The sequence below is a fragment of the Salmo trutta genome, chromosome 9 (genome assembly GCF_901001165.1).
Source record: "Salmo trutta chromosome 9, fSalTru1.1, whole genome shotgun sequence".
In the NCBI taxonomy this organism is placed as follows: domain Eukaryota; kingdom Metazoa; phylum Chordata; class Actinopteri; order Salmoniformes; family Salmonidae; genus Salmo; species Salmo trutta.
This window is the reverse complement of record NC_042965.1, coordinates 1,972,799-1,986,126: the sequence shown is the minus strand read 5'-3', so window position 1 is coordinate 1,986,126 and position 13,328 is coordinate 1,972,799. Positions and strand designations below refer to the sequence as shown.

The 13,328-nt window shown below is 42.1% G+C and overlaps 1 protein-coding gene across 2 annotated transcripts in view; it reads right to left on the bottom strand.

Annotated features, from left to right (window-relative positions):
- Positions 1–13,328, bottom strand: part of LOC115199725 (serine-rich coiled-coil domain-containing protein 1) — a 114,902-nt gene that overhangs the window by 91,860 nt on the left and 9,714 nt on the right. For both annotated transcript variants that reach the window (XM_029762101.1, XM_029762102.1), the window contains 2 exons: positions 7,112–7,202; positions 3,899–4,019 (listed from right to left, as the gene is read on the bottom strand). In XM_029762101.1, the coding sequence (XP_029617961.1) occupies positions 3,899–4,019; positions 7,112–7,202 (212 nt within the window). The remainder of the gene's footprint in view (positions 1–3,898; positions 4,020–7,111; positions 7,203–13,328) is intronic.

Below are 13,328 nucleotides of genomic sequence, written 5' to 3'. Positions count from 1 at the left end.
CCAGAAGGGTCCGGGTCCCACTTCGGTGATCCGGTCCTATGTAGACTATCGAGACCAGGCTAACAAACAAACATTGCATAGTGTGCTAGCCAGGTTATCCAAATTGCCAAGGCGAGCTAGGTACTACAAGATATTCTGACTTCCTAACGTTGGACTTGCTTTGGTAGCCGTCTTGTTTAGTATATGTAGCTAGCTTTAATTATTGTTTATTCAAAAAATGTCCCGTGCTGTGGTCAAAGAGGCTAGACTAGAAGCTTCATCATGGCTAACGTGCATAACTTCAGGTGAATGAAGTTTACTAGATTTCACCCGCCATTATGCCAATCACATTCCTATTTCCAATTTCTGGAGTTGGAGGGAGTGGGGCTTGTGGGTACTTCTGATGAGGAAACCAGTGTTGCCAACAAATTTTCAGGGTAAGTTGCTAGAGGCAGGTTGATTTGTTGCTAAATGACATTGTGATGTCATTGCGTGATAACGTAAAACTGCGTCATTACGTAGAATACACAATAACGTTACTCAAATTGACTGGCCATCTCGGCAAAAAATATGATTTCACATTTGTTCAGGTACAGACTCCCACTCTTTTCTGTACTTCTGGCTGTACAATTCTGATTGATGTTGTATGTTCTGTTCAAGATCAAACATTCGTGACCAACTATATTCATTGGGTTAGGCTCGTCGAACCCATACTACTGCTGCTGCAGTCAGCCAACAATGATTTGCAATGTACTGAAATTGCTGCTGACGTCACTCACAATGCACTTTTGCAGCCAGGCACGTGTGTTGTGACTGAGTGTGACAGAGAAAATCCTTTTTGTGTCATTTAGAGGGAAAATACGTGCATTTTAGCATTTGAGTCACTTTTCAAAAGTTGCTAAAAGTTCCAAATACATTTTTAAAAGTAGCTAAATGTGTTGCTAGGTGCTGTTTGAAAACAAAGTTGCCAGGGTAGTCTGAAAAGTTGCTAAATCTAGCAACAAAATTGCTAAGTTGGCATCACTGGAGGAAACAGCCTCCAAGCACTTGGCTTGGGTAACCTCCGGAGCCTTGGGCCTTAGAAGTGGTCTGAGCGACCGGTGAGTCCCTCCCCAAAAACATTACTGTGATGTCAGTGCCACCACGTTTGGTTACGGCCAAACGGTGTGCTACGTCAACCATTGCTGGAGCCCCTTGAGTCCATAAGGGGCAGTGTTTCATCCAGGGCATACAGTCTCATGGAAGCACAACTTACTTTGGAAGCGCGTTCAATGGTGTTCACGGGGTTCAAGGAGTCAGAGTAATACATTGGGTGATTCGCTCTGTCCACAAGAGGGCACTACTCCTGCATAGGTGGCTCATTATTAGGATTCATTGCTGATTCCTGCCTGTAGCTCACTAGTCCCTATGAGGTGCTTAGTTCAGCTCTTTTTCTGGTTTAAATAACATCTAGACACTGAAAATGGGATATCAGCCTGGATCAGATCTATTGGGGCAGTAAGCAGTGGGTCTAGGGTGTCAGATAAGGATCATATCACCTTTACCTTGTCTCTCAAAGCACTTCATGATGACAGAAGTGAGTGCTATGGGGCAATAGTCATTTAGTTCAGTTACCTTTCCTTTCTTGGGTACAGGAACAAGTGTGTGTGTAACACTGTGTGGATGTTTGTAACACTGCTTGTTCTCTTGACTCTTCTGCTGCTATCAGCCTTGACTCTGCTCCATCACCATTGAAAAGATGCGAGGAACAAGCTGAATGGGAGGACTAAAAACTCGTAGGCTATCATCTTGTAATGAAACTACAGAAAATGTCTGTGATTGGGGCACAAGGGCACATGAAAGTACGCATCCTTTAGGTTGATGGTGGTAATCCAATCGCTGAAGTGCACAGACTGTGACAGCCTCTGGTTTGACAGCATTTTGAAAGTGCGAACTCTGAAATGCTTGCTGATGACAAGTCTAGAACGGGGCATATAGTCCCGACCCCTTTGCTTTTTTATATCCCCGGAGAGGGTGTCCAGGCTCCAGCTCTGCTTGGCCCAAATTCGGTTGGGGCGCACAGTACGTTTTTCGCCAGTCCACGCGCCTACTGGGGATGATGGCTTCTATGAAAGTGATCATTTCCCTGGGATTACTATTGATGTGGCTGTTCCAGTGCTGAATGTTAAACCATGCGCTTGGATGCATCTCGCCACCTAGACCGGTTGATTCAGTTGCCCACAACATGCCTTCAGCACTGGCCCAGTGGAGGGATCCCCGGCTACTGTCACAAGCGGTTCTCAGGGGCCAGGCGTTGTTCCGCAATATGATCACGACCGACACGTCGCACCAAGGGTTACTCACTTCAGTGTCACAGAGTGCCCGGCGTATCAGTTCCCCGGAACTTCTGATGATGTACATGGCGCTCAGGCACCACCTCCCACGTTTTTCGGGCTGGCATGTGCTGGTCAGATCCAACAACATGACGACAGCTGCATACTCAACATACTCCTCGCTGCGGAGCAGTGCGCATTTGCTGTCACTTTTGGTGATGCATGTTCCCGGTTGCCTCAACTCGGGTGCAGATCTGCTATCTCATAGGGAGGGCTGATAAACCCTCCCAGCCACAAGAATGAATTATTACCGATTATTGTGGCTTCCCGTTGGACCAGGCAGCCTTGGTTCACGGAAACCATTCACCTTTAAAGCGGACCTGTTGTCCCGGGGCGCACAGGCAGGTTTGGCATGTGTGCCCAGAGATTTGGTTCCTATGGGCCTGTCCATGAGAGGGCCAATCTAATGGCTAGAGGTTTACCTCCGAATGTCATTGCTACTGTTCAGTCCGCAAGGGCGCCCTCCACGAGGGCTGTATGCACATACAGTTGAAGTCGGAAGTTTACATACACTTAGGTTGGAGTCATTAAAACTCGTTTTTCAACCACTCCACAAATGTCTTGTTAACAAACTATAGTTTTGACAAGTCAGTTAGGACATCTACTTTGCGCATGACACAAGTAATTTTGTTGTGTATGCCGCCCATTCATTGTCAGTTAGAGACACAGTAGGACCCAAAAGCATAATCAGTGATCTAACTCCCCCTTGAGCTGGTCTGGAGCAATGAATTTGTGACGCAGGGTACAGTACTAAACCACAAATTACATCTAAGTCCCGCAGCATAATCACAAAACTTTTAGTGGAGCAAACACTGTACAACACCCACTTGGCCCAACGCCGACAGTTCCTGGGCTCTGTGAAGAGCGGTATTAAATTGAAGGAATGAAACCGAGCCTCACACTTATCACCTGTGGAAGGTGGGGCTTCCAGTGAGACACGGATTTCATTGGCCTTGTCAGGCATGATTACAACCGAAGACGTGAAAGTGCAACTCCCCATAGTATGTTATACCTCGTTTCCCTCCTTCAGGCAACAATAGTTATAGTCAGAATGTTACATTCATCTCCATGGGGTACACATAAAACATGTTACACATTAAATCGCAATAATCTCCATCAGCGTTTCCTGCTAGGCCACATCAAAAGGCTTCTCTAATAAAAAACAATTAAGATAGCAATGCTTTAGTTGCAATGAGAATTTTATCCATGCCTGTTCGTGGCTCTCATTGTTCTACCTAATCAGTTCCACCCCTGGAAGGAAGCGTTTGGCGCTAATGGCTTTGTGTGATAACGGCTTCCTATGAAGAGCAATGGGACTTTCTGTTAATTCTGTTAAGGAGTTGTAATGAGCCTTCCTTCCTTTCTGCATGGAAATACAGTGACTGCTCACTGTTGGGAATGTGTGAAGGATGAGTGATAGCTGTAGTGAGTGTTATAGGTGTTAGTGTAGGTCTAAGTGTAGTGTAGGTGTAGAGCTGTAGTGAGCGTTATAGGTGTAGTGAGATCTGTAGTATGATGCACTAGGCATAGATGCAGGGCTCTCTCACCTGTGGATGGTGGTGGTGTCTCTGGGCTCCCTGCCAGGGATCCTGTCTACATTGGGTTCCAGTGGGGAGTGCATCAGGTTCAGGCAGGAGGCTAGGGACTGGCTGGAGTCCTCTCGGAATACTACACACACAAAACCATTGAGTCAATGTCGTGTGGCACAATAGGCTTGTGTTTACAGAGTTTGACAACATGCTTAGAGTAGTCCACCCTGGACAATATGCTATAACGAGTGTTGTTAGTTTTTAAAAACTAACACTATACTACAGAAATCAAATATTTCCTTTACATTCACTGTGCAGAGTAAAATACACAATGGCATCTGTTTTAACATTTCATTAATGCAGAAACAACTAAGAAAAGTTTTGACAATCAGAAATAACCAGATCTTTATAAAAGGGATGTGGATGGCTCAGTTTCAAGGCAAAACTGAATGTGGCTCAGCTCAACAGCACATAAATTGCTGTGAAACTGCCTGGTTCTTAATAAAAATGCCAAGCAGCCACCTGAGAGCACTAAAACAGGAGCATCCATGCATATGTGTGTGGGCATGTCTGGTGTGCTTTCATTTGAGTTAGTGTGAGAGACTTTCCACTTAATTCTCTTTGTTCAGTAAGTCACATCGTCACTTCACTTTAAGTGTGCGATTTATCAATTCTTTGCAGGGATTTCACAGCACAGTCTGAACCATTTAGGCTAGTATACAGTGTAGTCGTAAAGTATTCAGACTTTCCATATTTTGTAACGTTAGAGCCTTATTCTAAAATTTATTTCACTTTTTTTTTTTCAATTCTAAAACAATTCTCATCAATCTACACACAATACCCATAATGACCACGCGAAAACAGGTTTTTTGAAATGTTTGCAAATCTATTAAAAATAAACAGAAATACCTTATTTACCTAAGTATTCAGACCCTTTGCTATAAGACTCGAAATTGAGCTCAGGTGCATCCTGTTTCCATTGATCATCCTTGAGAGGTTTCTACATCTTGATTGGACGTGATTTGGAAAGGCACACACCTGTCTATTAAGGTCCCACAGTTGACAGTGCATGTCAGAGCAAAAACCAAGCCATGAGGTCGAAGGAATTGTCCGTAGAGCTCCGAGACAGGATTGTGTCGAGGCACAGATCTGGGGAAGGGTACCAAAACATTTCTGCAGCGTTGAAGGTCCCCAAGAACACAGTCGCCTCCATCATTCTTAAATGGAAGAAGTTTGGCAGCACCAACACTCTTCCTAAGATGGCCACCCAGCTAAACTGAGCAATCCGGGGAGAAGGGTCTTGGTCTGGGAGGAGACCAAGAACCTGATGGTCACTCTGACAAAGCTCCAGAGTTCCTCTGTGGAGATGGGAGAACCTTCCAGAAGGACAACCATCTCTGCAGCATTACACCAAAATCAGGCCTTTATAGTAGAGTAGCCAGACGGAAGCCACTCCTCAGTAAAAGGCACATGACATCCTGCTTAGAGTTTGCCAAAAGGCACTTAAAGGACTCTCTTGGTCTGATAGCACCAAGCTCGAGCTCTTTGGCCTGAATGCCAAGCGTCACGTCTGGAGGAAACATGGCACCATCCCTACGGTGAAGCATTGTGGTGGCAGAATCATGCTGTGTGGATGTTTTCAGCAGCAGGGACTGGGCGACTAGTCAGGATCGAGGGAAAGATGAACGAGGCAAGGTACAGAAAGATCCTTCATGAAAACCTGCTCCAGAGCTCTCAGGACCTCAGACTTGGGTGACGGTTCACCTTCCAACAGGACAGCGACCCTAAGCACACAGCCAAGATAACGCAGGAGTGGTTTTGGGAGAAATCTCTGAATGTCCTTGAGTGGCCCAGTCAGAGCCCGGACTTGAACTCGAGCAAACATTTCTGAAGATACCTGAAAATAGCTGTGCAGCGACGCTCCCCATCCAACCTGACAGAGCTTGAGAGGATCTGCAGAGAAGAATGGGAGAAACTCCCCAAATACAGTTGTGCCAAGCTTGTAGCCAAGAAGACTTGAGTCTAGTCACTGCCATAAAAGGTGCTTCAACAAAGTACTGAGTAAAGGGTCTGAATACTTATGTAAATGTGAGTTTTTCTTCATTTATACATTTGCAATCATTTCTAAAAACCTGTTTTTGCTTTGTCATTATGTGTGTAGATTGATGAGGGGAAAAAATGATTTAATACATTTTAAAATAAGTCTGAAACGTAACAAAATGTAGAAAAAGTCAAGGGGTCCAAATACTTTCAGAATGCACTGTATAAAGAAAAAAAAAACTTACCATGCAAAATGTTTTTTTTTGTGTGTATTAGCGATGACATCCTGGGAAGCTCTCTGTCTAGAGGCTTTGCCCTCAGTACATGTTTACTGGTACTTGTGTGTGTTCTGATGCAACCTCCAAAAAGAGAGGGATGTTAAGAGAATTAAGATTGAAGGTAATTATCCAAGCCTGCGTAGATGTTGCATGCCTAGAGATATGAAAGTCTTGTTGAACTGACTCAGACCTCCCGTTAGATAAGAGTCAACTAAGGGGCATATCTGGCCTGTTGTCTCCACTCAAGTCACCAAAACACATCCTGCTCCTAATAATAGGCTACATCTTTGCGTTCATCTTGCATTCATACAAGGGCAATTAATTGTTTTGCAATTCTTTACATAATGCATAACATATCTTTAGGATACATAAGAACCAGTGAGGTTATGTCACAAAGTTTGTGAACGCAAGAAAATAAAAACAAATCCTTACAAAAACACTTCCCTATGACGCACTCACTTGTTTTAATCAGTTTTCTGCTGCTGGGAAAATATGATTTAAACAATGATTTAAAAATGATCAAAAGCATTGAGATTTAACCATTTCTGTTGCTAAGTGTTATGAGAACATCAAGGACCTAATGATAGCAACGATGGGGGAACAAACCATCTGAACTGGCTTAAAACTGTCCTAGCAAGTGTATTTGGTTTAGTTATAGTAGAACTATTCTAAACTTCATAAATATCTGAGCAAACAAGTTAGTCCTGCTTGAACTTGGATGTGTCCCTGGAGATCATTCTAGAATGAGTGGCTGAAGTAGAGAGGGTGGCTGCGTCCCTAACGGCAACCTATATAGTGCTCTACTTCTGACCAGAGCCTGATTGGTAAAAATAAGTGCACTATGTAAGGAATAGAGTGCCATTCTGAATGAAGCCGGTGGATTTGCTGTTGAATGGATTGGGAGTGTCCATACCGTGACGCTGGCGTTGGTCATCAGAGAGGTCCAGGTCCAACATCAAGTCATCCTCATCCAGCTCAGACGAGCCCAGATTGTTCAGTACATCCTGAGGACACAATGGAGACATCTGTATGACTCGGTGCGCTGGACACAGTTTAACAACAAGCTTGATGCATGGCACTTCACTTTCGGAGTAGGGTCAGGAGTTAGACTATAACTAGGGCCCAGAGTGTTAACTTGTAAGGTTAGGTGTGGGAGGGAGATCTGGCACTATACAGACATATACAGGTAACTGCTAAAATAATGGAAACACCAACATAAAGTGTCTTAATAGGGCAATGGGCCGCCACGAGCCAGAACAGCTTCAATGCACCTTGGCATAGATTCTATAAGTGTCTGGAACTCTATTGGAGGGATGCGACACTATTCTTCCATGAGAATAATTTGGTGTTTTGTTGACGGTGGTGGAAAACGCTGTCTCAGGCGCCGCACCAGAATCTCCCATTAGTGTTAAATTGAGATCTTGTGACAGACGGTCATGGCATACGGTTTACATCGTTTTCATGCTCATCAAACCCTTCAGTGACCACTTGTGCCCTGTGGATGGGGGCATAGCCATGGTAGCCAAAATAATGGCCTGCCCAGCATTTTTAAATTGCATAATTAACTCAGGAACCACACCTGTGTGGAAGCACCTGTTTTCAATATACTTTGTATCCCTCATTAACTGAAGTGTTTCCATTATTTTGGCAGTTTACTATGGATACACTAGAGATAGAGAAACTTAAACATAAGAGGACTCATAAATGCTTCGTTATAGGTCACTGTTTGCATTGACATTTTGTACAGTACCATAAGAGGACTTCATAAATGCTTCATTATAGGTCACTGTTTGCATTGACATTTTGTACAGTACCAGTCAAAAGTTTGGACACACCAACTCATTCAAGGGTTTTTCTTTTTTTTTACTATTTTATACATTGTAGAATAATAGTGAAGACATAAAAACTATGAAACACATATGGAATCATGTAGTAACCAAAACAGTGTTTAACAAATCAAAATATATTTCAAAGTAGCCACCCTTTGCCTTGATGACAGCTTTGCACACTCTTGGCATTCTCTCAAACAGCTTCATGAGGTAGTCACCTGGAATGCATTTCAATTAATAGGTGTGTCTTGTTAAAAGTAAATTTGTGGAATTTAATTCCTTCTTAACCTGTTGGGGCTAGGGGGCAGTATTTACACGGCCGGATAAAAAAAACGTACCTGATTTAATCTGGTTACTAATCCTACCCAGTAACTAGAATATGCATATACTTATTATATATGGATAGAAAACACCCTAAAGTTTCTAAAACTGTTTGAAAGGTGTCTGTGAGTATAACAGAACTCATTTGGCAGGCAAAAACCTGAGAGATTCCTTTACAGGAAGTGGCCTGTTTGACCATTTATTTGCTTTCTTTGACATCTCTTCCAAAAACTCAGGATCTCTGCTGTTACGTGACACTTCCCACGTCTCCAATGGGCTCTCAGAGCCCGGGAAAAACCTGAATGACGTAATTCAAAGCCCTGGCTGAAACACACAAGCGCTTTTGCTAAGTGGTCTATCAGCAGACAAAGGCTTAGGCGTGTGCACTGCCCGCCCCCACCTTTCTGTTTTTCCCTCTATTTACAGACAGGCAGATTCCCGGTCGGAATATTATCGCTTTTCTACGAGATAAATTGCATAAAAATTGATTTTAAACAGCGGTTGACATGCTTCGAAGTACGGTAATGGAATATTTAGACATTTTTTGTCACGTTATGAGCCATGCGCACGACCGTGATTTACCATTCTGATAGTGTCTAGAACGCACAAACAAAACGTCGCTGATGGAACATAACGATGGATTATTTGGGACCAAACCTACATTTGTTATTGAAGTAGAAGTCCTGGGAGTGCATTCTGACGAAGAACAGGAAAGGTAAGACTATTTTTCTTATAGGAAATATGATTTTGGTGAAGGCTAAACTTGCCGGGTGTCTAAATAGCTAGCCCGTGATGGCTGGGCTATGTACTTAGAATATTGCAAAATGTGCTTCATCCGAAAAGCTATTTTAAAATCGGACATATCGAGTGCATAGAGGAGTAATGTATCTATAATTCTTAAAATAATTGTTATGCTTTTTGTGAACGTTTATCGTGAGTAATTTAGTAAATTGTTAGTAAATTCCCCAGAAGTTTGCTGGGGGTATGCTTTTTCTGAACGTCACATGCTAATGTAAAAAGCTGTTTTTTGATATAAATATGAACTTGATTGAACAGACATGCATGTATTGTATAACATAATGTCCTAGGTGTGTCATCTGATGAAGATCATCAAAGGTTAGTGCTGCATTTAGCTGTGATTTGGGTTTTTGTGACATTATATGCTAGCTTGAAAAATGGGTGTCTGATTATTTCTGGCTGGGTACTCTGCTGACATAATCTAATGTTTTGCTTTCGTTGTAAAGCCTTTTTGAAATCGGACAGTGTGGTTAGATTAACGAGTCTTGTCTTTAAATAGCTGTAAAATAGTCATATGTTTGAGAAATTGAAGTAATAGCATTTCAAAGGTTTTGAAAATCGCGCCACAGGATTCAACTGGCTGTTACGTAGGTGGGACGATTTGGTGCCACCTAGCCCAGAGAGGTTAATGTGTTTGAGCCAATCAGTTGTGTTGTGACAAGGTAGGGGTGGTATACAGAAGCTGGCCCTATTTGGTAAAAGACCAAGTCCATATTATGGCAAGAACAGCTCAAATAAGAAGACATATAGGTCAGTCAATTCAGAAAATTTCAAGAACTTTGAAAGTTTCTTCAAGTGCAGTCGCAAAACCATCAAGTGCCATGATGAAATTGGCTTTCATGAGGACCGCCACAGGAAAGGAAGACTGAGTTAGCTCTGCTGCAGAGGATAGGTTCATTAGAATTAACTGCACCTCAGATTGCAGCCCAAATAAATGCTTCACAAAGTTCAAGTAACAGACACATCACAACATTAACTGTTCAGAGGACACTGCGTGAATCAGGCCTTCATGGTCAAATTGCTGCATAGAAAAGCCTACTAAAGGACACCAATAGAAGAAGAAATTTGCTTGGGCCAAGAAACATGAGCATTAGACCGGTGGAAATCTGTCCTTTGGTCTGATTTTTGGTTCCAACCGCAGTGTCTTTGTGAGACGCAGAGTAGGTGAACGGATTATATCCGCATGCGAGGTTCCCACAATGAAGCATGGAGGAGGAGGTGTGATGGTGCTTTGCTGGTGACACTGATTTATTTAGAATTCAAGGCACACTTAACCAGCATGGCTACCACAGCGATACGCCATCCCATCTGGTTTGCGCTCATTGGGACTATAATTTGTTTTTCAACAGGACAATGACCCAAAACACACCTCCAGGCTGTGAAAGGGCTATTTGACCAAGAAGGAGAGTGATGAGTGCTGCGTCAGATGACCTGGCCTTCACCCAATTGAAATGGTTTGGAATGAGTTGGACCGCAGAGTGAAGGAAAACCAGCCAACAAGTCCTCAGCATATGGGAACAAGACTGTTGGAAAAGCATTCCTCATGAAGCTGGTTGAGATAATACCAAGAGTGTACAAAGCTGTCATCAAGGCAAAGGGTGGCTACTTTGAAGAATCTCAAATATATTTACATTTGTTTAGCACTTTTTTGGTTACTACATGATTCCATATGTGTTATTTCATAGTTTTTATGTCTTCACTATTATTCTACAATGTAGATAACAGTAAAAATAAAGAAAAACCTTTGAATGAGTAGCAGTGTCCAAACCTTTGACTGGTACAATTTGTAAGTCGCTCTGGATAAGAGCGTCTGCTAAATGACATAAATGTACTGTATGTATTTTATTAAGGGTTCATTCATGGCTATACTAGATCCATAACGGGTCATCAAAGCAAAGGTTATTAAAATCCAATCTCATAACCAATGATCTTATCCATTGAGATTTTGAAGCCATTGACCCAGTAAACATTGATGACATTTTCAAAGACATCCACTTCTAAGCAGTGGTTGAGGAATCATGTACATGATTCGCCTTTTGTCATGTTTCAAAGGGATACACTGCCATCTTGGGGCGATACACAGAAAAAATGGTTACCACGGCTGGTCAGTTGGTAAAAATTTGAAGAAAATATCAGAAGGTGCACAGGAAATGGAGAAGCTAGAAAAGATGAATTACCTACAAAACATCTAAGGGATTGTTATGGACAATGTTAAAGGTAGGGTAAAAAATAAAACAAATAAAAAGGATTTCATATCATTTGGATAACACAGAGATAAATGTGATGCAGTTATCACTGGTGAATCACACAATTCCAGTAAGATGGATGTGTACTACTAACTAGCCATAATGTCACTGTAGTATACCACGTTTCCAACAAAATATGTTCATGGGCAAGGAAACCTATTTTACTCATCTTGTAATTACTTATCAGTGGTGTCGTCACCATACTGCACACAGAGACATACAATTGGTATCCACGAGTACATCTGACTTAGGGTAAGTGGAAAAACGGTTGACAGAATCTCTATAGTATCCCTTTAAAGTTGGGTACATCAATGCGAATCAGAACCAGGCAGTGTCATTATGTCCAAACAAAGCTCATGTTGTCCACTGTCACACCGTTCTTAATCGCCAGTATCCCTTTAAGACTATTATTGGTCTAAGAAGCATTCTCAATAGAGATTCTCCATTAAAGGTTTAATCTGTGCCTGGGAAACTGACCCTAAATGTCAAGCTCAAGTCAAGTGTAAGAGCATCTGCATAAAGTATAATACCTTTCGAAGGAAATGATTAGCCTCCACTTATGAAGAGGTAAAATAGCCCTTATGCTCAACTAAGGTGTTCCTGAAGTAATAGTTATTGGAACAGGGTGTCAGTCCTCACCCATTGTTGTAAAATGGCATCTATTATATACATCATTTGGAGCTAAATTAGCATGTTAATGTCATCCCCCAGTAATAGATGTGTATTAAAACTCCTTCACTGTGCAAGCTCTGACCTTTTTTACAATGCAATAATGTTTGAGTGAGTAATGCTAATAGAGATTAAAAAACTGTGGCTCGTTAAAACAAGGATCTATTTCATTAATGCCAACCTCAGTAACATGGAAAACGTTCAGAATAAGCAGGTGTCTCTTATTCTGCACATAGAAAGACTTTGGGTCAGTAGATATTATACATTTTGTGCCTGTGGAGTTAATTCAAGAGGACCAATAGAGAAAAATGTGCCGCTGCAGAGGTCCAAACTCCAGGGGTGTATTGGTTGACGGAGAGGCATTGTGTCAACTATTAACTTGGTCCGGCCAGATGCTCGTGCTAGCAAACTTGCGACATTGTATAAAATATTCCAGGCCCTTAGTTTCCCACGCCAGTGAGCTCAGGACAGACACAGCTGTAAGCTATTTGCACAAGGGATAACAAGTAATCAGGTAGGCCTATTTTATGATGTTTCCACCAGATCAGAGCATGACATTTTCCCCCCCCCTTTCATGCTGAGTGGTTATGGAAAGGGAGAGAGCTCTAAAGACTTTTCAAATAGGCTGTTGAGGAACTATTGTCATTATCAATGGATGTAAAAACAGACTTTGTTGACTCGCTGTTTGCGGTGGAGAAAACATTACTTTGAGAAGCTCCACAGTGATGGTGAGTTCAGTCAATCAGAAATAGTATCAGATCCCCAAATGGACACATTTATAAGCCTACATTTGCACACAGGACATGTAGCCTAGGCCTAGTTCTATGCGTAATCTGGTGCACGTCCTTACTCAAGATTGTCAGGAGCGCTCTAAACAAAAGACAATGAATAAATTGACAACTGGATAATGGAATGAAATAAACCACAACTTTTTTATCATAAGTGTAGCCTAGGTTGTGCGCTCTGCAAACTACGTGTCCACTCCTACAAAGACAAGGCAGTAAGAATAATATATTGAATGCATTAACAGAAATGACCATAACCAAATAAATATTGTCGATTAGAAATGATGGTAATTAACGGTAAATATACTACCGGTGATACTGGTGTGCCATTTGCAATGTCTACTCAGACAGGCATGAATCTGACGGGTATCTCGTGTGCCATAATGTAAAATAGATTTTACACTGCTCAACAAAAAAATATATATTGTCAACCAACAGCCTATCGACCAAACAATCAACCAGTCAACTAAATAGGGTCAGTC